Raw genomic sequence first — 7826 nt, 5'->3', positions numbered from 1 at the left:
CACTGCACCCCAGCGACACCGGAGTCCATGCTCCTCTCCATGGACTTGCACTTGCGGCCGGACCCCCAGCCAGGATGCCCTTCTTGCCTTCGTCCCTGCGGCAGCTCCTGCTCCTCCTTCAGACCCATCCCAAGACTTCCCTGAGAGCAAAGCCTCTCTGGCCGAACTGGTTGGGGGTCCAGAGTCCCTCCCCTCCGTGGTAAAGTCTATGCCTGGCCGAAATGGTGGGTTTGTGTGTGTGTGTGTCCCATAGAAGGGCCCGTCTTACTATCCTCTCCTCCTGCCTCAGAGTGGGCACTGATGTCCGTGCCTGGGATGAGCCCTGCAGGCATGGGCTGGGGTGTGGGTAGGGGACGACTGGCAGTGTGAGGGAGGCCAGGCCCCAACCTCCTGGGGAGGTTGCTGGAGCGGGCCTGGGAGGTCACCAGTGACATCTAGTGGTCACAGCGGGCAGGCTGCACCCCACGGGGTTTTCTAGGTGGGAGGCTTCAAGCTGCCTGCAGCCAGGGTCTGACCTCTGGGGGCTCCAGGACAGCGGCAAAGGGCAGAACGTCCTCTGGTACAAGGTCCAAGGCCCACAGAGAGTCTGGGCGGCCCACGGTCGGTGAGGGCAGGGCTGGGACGTTTCCAGTGGCCCCTCGTTACCTCCCACCTTCTTTCCACTCCAGCTCCCTGGGATCTGCCCAGCCCGGGCCCCCATGACTCAGCCTCAGCTCCCTGAGACCTGTCAGGGAGACCTTGGGGTTCCCCCTGGAGCAGCCGCAGACCCACTTCCATGCAGCTGCTGAGAGGGCCTGTGCCAGCCAGTGGATGAGGCACGGGCTGTGGGCCTCATGTAGCCAGCAAGCACCTACTGTGTGCCAGACACCGCAGAGGGCAGCCGGGGGCAGGGGCGGCCTAAAGAGCTGCCCCTTCTGGCCTGGGCCAGGCCTGCCTGAATGCAGAGCAGCCTGAGACACACCTCCTGCAAGGGGCAAGTGGTCCCAGTAAGAGCTACAGGAGGTGGCACTGGCTGAGGGGTGTCTTGGCAGAACAGCGGTGGGCCTGAGGGCAGCTGTTGCCGTGGGGCTGTCTGGGGACCTGCCAGTGTCCACCCTCGCCCTGTCTGATAGTCAGCATTTTCTCTTCCAGGGTCTCAGAGAGTGCCCCTGCAGAGCGCGGGCCTCACTGGCGGCCAGGGGCCGCTGCAGCATAGTGGGGTGCCGGTGAGGGGGGCACGGGACTGGAGGCCACAGGGGGCCCAGAACCACGGCTCCGGGCCCTCAGCCCCTCTGCCAGGGAACGGCTGCCCAGGCTTCGCTCTCTGCCAGAGTTTGCCACGACAATTTGCAGGCTGTGATCAGAGAGAAGAGGGTCGCTGCTCTCAGAAGGGAGGTTGCAGAAGTCTTTACCACACTTCTTTTTCATTCACAAGTCCTCCCTGCTCCTCCTTCGATACTCTTTGCTCCCCTAGGACAAGCATGCCTTCTTGCTGCCCCTGCACACTGCTCCTGGGCCTGCACCTTCTCTCCTGCCCCTTTCTTGCTTCTCCCCATACTCCCCCTTTCCGCCTGTCCTGTGCTCAGCCCTCATGCTCTCCATCCCCATCCCTCCCCTTTCTGTCCCTCGTCTGTCTTTTGCTGGCTTGGTCTCAGTGACTGTTTCTCCCACAGCTTCTCTGTGTTCTCTCTTCCCTGTGTCTTTTGGTTTCGCTCCTGGAAGGCCAGTCAGATGTCATTAAAGTGTGATAACTCGATAACTGGCCCAGGGAGGGCGGTGGACAGAGGTCATGCCTATCTTTTTGATGAACTTCTTGTGCAGTCCCAGGGAGTGGTTGTGCTCTCCCCAAAGCCCAGAGACCCTCAGCTGTCCAGAGCGTCTTCCCCTGGGCTGGCCACTCATGGCCCGCCCACCTGTGCACACAGTGAGGGCTTCCTGGGGCCCTTACATTGATTAGCTTATATAAATGTGCGCTGAATGCCTTCGCGGATAGGCACTGGGCTGGGGCCTGGGGGCACGACCTGCAAGGGCGGCCAAGCAGGGATCAGAGCCCATGAGACAGAGCAGGCAAATGAAACTCGAGGAGGAGGCTTGCTTCAGGCAGGCCCCAGGCTGGCAGCTGGACACAGGGCGATTAGTTCAGGGAGTTCACAGACAGCCTCTGTGGACCAACAGACCGACGTCGTTGGTCGAGCTCAGGAGTATGGCCAGGGCCCTGAGGTACCTTGGTGTACACAGACGTGTCACCAGAGCCCTGCCCCCAACACAGACATTACACTTGTTTCCCGGTAACACAATTGCCTTAGAGGGGGCCGATCCCATCTCCATCCGGCGTTCTCTGGGCACCTGTTCAATACTTACCCTCAAGTCACAAAACCCAGTCATTCCTGCTAACCTTCCCCCTAATTATGGCAATCATTGTCTGATTGCATGCTCTGATTACACAATTACATTTTGTCATGCTAATTGCATAATTAAGACAAGCAATTGCATGGGAAAAATGACCAATTTTTCAGGTTCCAGATACGATTTGAGGGCCCAGCAGGATGTCCCCATTGTTCCCCTCAGGGAAGGTGATGGGAGCCCCAGGCCCAGGGACAGGAGCAGGTGGTAATCATCTTTCTGATGTTTCCTTAGACACCTCCAATTCTGCCGCTTCTGTCCCCTTGGCCCGTTAGGAACATGGGACTCTCTAGACCAGGAAACCTGATTTGAAAAGCATGACCAGGAGTTGTGGCCCTCACAAGCCCCGTCACAAGGGCACCAGGTAGCCTTGGAGAGGCGGAGCCTGAGATGTGGCTCTCACATGCTTCTAGAGCCAGACCTTTCCCCAGTCCTGCCAGTGTCCTGGGCAGCACCCCACTGGGTAGGTGGTCTGAAGGGGGGGGGCGCTAGCGCTAGATGGCTTGTTCTTACCTCCCTCCATGCTCAGAACTCTGGGTCCTGCCACTTTCCTCAGAAGACCCAGGGCCTGGAGATTGCAGGCCGTCTCACCTTCCTTTGTATCCTACAGAAGACAATCAAACCTGGCCCCCTCCAGGAAGCCCTCTTGGATTACCTCTGCTCTGGGCATCTCACAGATCCCAAATACCGCCCATCCCGCAGTTTATTCACTGCAGAGTCCTGCCCTCCAGAGGCTGGGAGCTTCCAGCTGGCCAGGGAGAAGCCTCATCCACGTGCTGCTCCCTCTGAGCAGATGCTCTGACATCATGGAATCCATAGGGACCCCACACACTATATGCACATTTGCAAATTTTATCTTATTTCAAATGCACTAAGGGAGCTGACTATTTAAAGAATGCGATAGAAGATCCTTTGGTAAAGATTAGAATCATTTTCTGATTTATTTTTTGTGTGATTTTGGATTTTCATCTCTCTAGGGGAAGAGGGATGGGGCAAGGGAGAGGCTGCAGGCAGGTTTTGTTTTTTGTTTTTTTTTTAATCTTTCCACATCCTATCCTGAGTCCTCCTGCATAGTTGAGCAGGTTTAAATTTTATCTTCATTCAACAGACGTGTATTTGAAGTCTTCGTTGTACTGGTCTCTGTGCTGGTGGCAGGGGTCACAAGGACTGTTAAGGCTCACTCCCTCCGACAGTCGGTGAGGGAGACACAGACCTGTGCTCAAGAGGCATGCTCAAGAGGGTTCACAGAGGCGCAGAGGGAGGGAGAGACTGCCTCTCCCAGGACTGGGGAAAGCAGAGAAGGCTTCATGGAGGAGGTGGTTTTTAGCCAGCCTCAAAGACTTCACATGGGACAAGCAAGTAGAGGGAAGGCTGGTGGTTAGATGGAGTGGAGGAAGCAGTGTGGGGAAGGAATGAGGTTTGGGAGGCCAGCAGGGCGGAGTGGTGATGCTCTCAGGTGCCAGGCTAAAGAGGCTGATTTTGGTTCCAAAGGCTAAAAGGATTAAACTGGAAGGTGTTATCCAGAGGAGGGACTTGGCCTCATTTTTATTTAGGAAGACTCCTTTGGCTGCAGCATGAAGGGACCCACACGGGTGGGACTGGACAGAGATCAACTATGAATTCCGAGCCACAGGCTGGAGGAAGGTGAGAGCCTGGATTGGCTTGGGGTCAGTGGAGATGCAGCTGAGGGGTGGATTTTGGAGACATTTCTGAGGAAGAGCAGAAATAATGAGAGGGTTCCTTTGTTAAGGGAGAGGAGGTGGAGTTTGGAGCAGCAGCTGGGGGATGGGGGCAGCACTCTTGTTGGTGGGATTAAGGCAAGATGTCAGAGGCTTCCTGACCAGTGGGCTTGGTTTCCCTATGGACTATGGACTAGAATTTGGGTTCCTGCTGAGAGGGAGAATGTGGCCTGAGGCTGCCAGGGCCTGAAGAGAGGAGTGGGGGTTGGAGTGACCCTGGGCAGGGGATCCGAGCTGGGTGCTGTGCAAGGGCAAGGTCTGGAAAGCCCAAGGGTGCTGGCAGCCTGGAGGAGGTGGTTTTGACCATGTGTCACCCAGGCTGGAGGGAGGAGAGAGGAGGAGGGAGCCGAGCATAGCAGTGGAACACGGAGAGTGGGGAGAGCTGGGGAGGTGGGAGGGACTCCTGAGCAAAACTACCCTACCTGTTGGGAAGTCAGCTAGGTCTTCTTCATGCTCACTCACTTCTAAAATGCATTATGAGGGGCGCCTGGGTGGCTCTGTCGGTTAAGCTTCTGCCTTCTGCTCAGGTTGTGGTCTCAGGGTCCTGGGATCGACCCTGGGTCCAGGGTCCCTGTTCAGCGGTGAGTCTGCTTTTCCCTCTCCCTCTGTCTCTCTCCCCACTCGTGCTCTCTCTTGCTTTCTCAAATAAATGAATAAAATCTTTTAAAAAATGCATTATGATACCTTCCTCATGGGCTTAAATGTGCTGGCATATATAAAGGGCTTGACCTGGGAGAAATTTAACAAGTGGAACAGAAAACTCAACACAACAGAAGGAGCTGACATGGCAGAGGTCGAGGCCGAGGCCCCACACGTGTTCCCCATTCACCTCCGAGCCCCGGGGATCTGCCGAGTGCCCAGCACATCGGAGGCCCCAGGCCGATGGCTCAGAAGGCCACATGCGCTGACGGTGAAAACACAGCTATGCTGCCCGCTTGCCGTGTGGGTAAGCTGAGCTCTGTGGTCTCTCCTCTGGCGCACAGAGAAGAATATGGCCGTAGTGCCCCTGCGGTGGTGAGGAGTCAGCGAGGCAGGGCCTGGGGAGCAGATACAGCCAGGGAACCCACTCTACTCTCTCTATGATCCTGCTTCTGCACACCTGAGCCCTCCCGTGCACATCTCTGGCCAACCATTTTTTTCTGATCACAGAAACATGCTTTGCCCCTGGGCAGACCACACAGCCAAGAGCTTAGGACCCCCCACTAGCCAAAGGCAGGAGCCTGAGCACACAGATCCAGCTTCTCTGCTTCTCAGGTGGTATAACTCAGGTGAATACGACGAACCTTTTGGGGCACCTGGCAGGATTGAAGCCTCCTGGTTGCTCGCTAGGGCCACCAGCTCATTACTGCGGTTTTGTCTTCCCTCACTGCCTTGTATCACTTCCTCAACTCCTACTGCTGCTTCCTGGGGCCACCCCCCAGCTCATCACGTGCCCAGAATCCCTGTCTCTGGGTCCGTGTCTGGTAACCCCAATCTGAGAGAGCGTATCAAGTGCTTGACAGAAAGAAGACACCTGACAAATAAACGTTAACCGGCTCACTAGACTGAATGCTTCATGAGGGCAGAAAGTATCCACTGTGACTGGATCTCTCCTTGGGGACAGGTCCTGGTAAAGAAGGCACTCAGTACATATGTGTTGAATGAATCAATGAGGTCATGTTTCCTTCCCCTACCCTCTCCTTTTGGACCTTCCTGCTCCCTACCCCACTCTCCTTTCTCCCTTTATGGAGGAAGGATGTCCTGTGCCCGCAATGTCCCTCTGATTTCCCCAGAGTCCTGTGCTCACAATGAGCACCCCACCCCCGCATTGTGATGTCATGGAGCATTAGCCAATGGCTGCCTGTTCGGGCTACACCTCTGGCCTCCAGGGACCACCGCCCTCCATTGATAGGGAGAAGCCACCTTCTCCTGCACTTTAACCTTAACCCTCAGGGCAGCCGCGTGGAGCATGGATCCCTCCTGATTCTATTCCTGGCCCTATGATTCTCACGGTCAAGCTGCTTCTGGGCCGGAGATGCAGCCTGAAGGTGTCCGGGCAGGAGAGTGTGGCCATGCTGAAGAAACTGGTGTCAGAGCACCTGCAGGTGCCGGAGGAGCGGCAGCACCTGCTCTTCCGAGGCCAGCGTCTGGCTGATGACAAGCGTCTCTCCGACTACTGCATCGGGCCCAATGCCTCCATCAACGTCATCATGCGGCCCTTGGCAAAGATGGCCGCCGCGGAGGCCCACCCGCCCCAGCCCTTGTGGCACCATCTGGGCCTGGTCCTGGCCAAGCACTTTGAGCCCCACGACACCAAGGCGGTGCTGCGGCTGCTGCGGCGGGAGCACCAGGAGCGCCTGCAGAGGATAAGCCTGGGGGACCTAGAGCAGCTGGCCCAGTACCTCCTGATAGAAGAGCCCCTGGCGGAGCCCACAGGGGAGAAGTGGCCCAAGGCCGAGACCTCAGAGCCCCGAGACAAAGAGGAGGAGGAGGAAGACAAAGGGGAGGAGGACGAGGAGGAGGGGAAGGCTGAGCAGTAAACTAGCCTCTCCTACTTGGAGTTTGCATGCTCAAATTTGCCTGACCTCATCCTTCTGTGGTTCCCTGGTGACTCCCCACTCGCTCCTGGGGGGCTTCAGAGAAGCTGGAGGGATTGCGGACCCCTCTGTCCTCTCTGGGGCCCGTGGTACCCCCCTCTGAAACATAGTGTGAGTCCACACCCCATCACCATCCTTGAAGGGGTTCTGATCACCCTGCAAATGGTCCGGAAGGGGTGGTCAAAGGCAACTTCACCCTCCTGGGCTGGACACCCCGCCCTGGGCTGGACAGACCCTCCGGGGCAACCTTCCAGGCTGTCAGCAGACCTCCTGCCCAGAGTCTCCGTGAGACAGATAATGTGAGTTCATCTCTATCCGTCCCCAGGCCATGACACCGACCCTCGAGACATCTGACAACCAAGGAATGTTGGGTAGCTGCTCCTTGACCTCTGCATGAGGCTGTCCCTGCTGTCTGCTTATGCTTTACACAGTTTAAGGGACAGAGCTCGCAGAGGCAGGAGTGGGAGGAGAGCACCTATTGTGCATTAGGCCTGGATTCTTAGGGAGACACACACAGACCAAGAATTGCAGGAAACTGAGGCTTGGGGAAGAAAAGGTGGTTTGCACACACACTCCCTGGGGTCAGCTTGATAGATCCTTGCCTCGGCCCCCTCCCCCCGCCCCAATTCTCAGCAATCAGTAGGTGTCTCTGAGCCCCCATCCCCTGCCCAGCACTGCCTAGGCTCCCCAGGACCAAGAATGGTACCCGCCAACATCCTTCCTTGCCCCCACAGAGCCTGTGGCCTGGGTGGAGAGACAGGGCAGAAATGTGACAAGTAAAGCAGCAAGAGAAAATAGAGAGCAGCCTGTGTGACTGGAGAGATACCCAGGCAAAGCCACCACCTTGCAGAGCGCTGGGCTCCCATGGGGGGCCCATCCTACAGGCAATAGGAATGCCAGGCTTGTCCTCTGTCCTGGTGGAGAGAGCAGTCCTTGCCCAGGACTGAGGAGCCCGCATCCTGTGTGTGAGGGGGCAGGGAGCTCTCTGAGAGCCTGTCTGCCCAAGTCCCTGATGTGCTGTTACTGCAGTCGCTCTGTCCTGTGATGGAGACGGACGGGGGATGAAGGACGAGCTCCTGAAAGGAACAGCAGGGCCCACTTCCCCGGGAAAGCTTCTGTCCTTGGCCTG

The 7826-nt window shown here is 57.1% G+C and overlaps 1 protein-coding gene across 1 annotated transcript; it reads left to right on the top strand.

Moving 5' to 3' along the window:
- Positions 1-6100: 6100 nt before the first annotated feature.
- On the top strand, positions 6101-6640 carry UBL4B (ubiquitin like 4B; the record flags this gene model as incomplete). Its single annotated transcript, XM_080799971.1, has 1 exon — positions 6101-6640. The coding sequence occupies one exon, from the start codon at positions 6101-6103 to the stop codon at positions 6638-6640; it is 540 nt and encodes a 179-aa protein (XP_080656097.1).
- Between the last annotated feature and the right edge of the window lie 1186 nt (positions 6641-7826).

Source organism: Martes martes, assembly GCF_963455335.1.
Source record: "Martes martes genome assembly, chromosome: 4".
Lineage (NCBI taxonomy): Eukaryota > Metazoa > Chordata > Mammalia > Carnivora > Mustelidae > Martes > Martes martes.
Note: the sequence above shows the minus strand (reverse complement) of the source record. Positions and strands in the feature narration are given on the sequence as shown.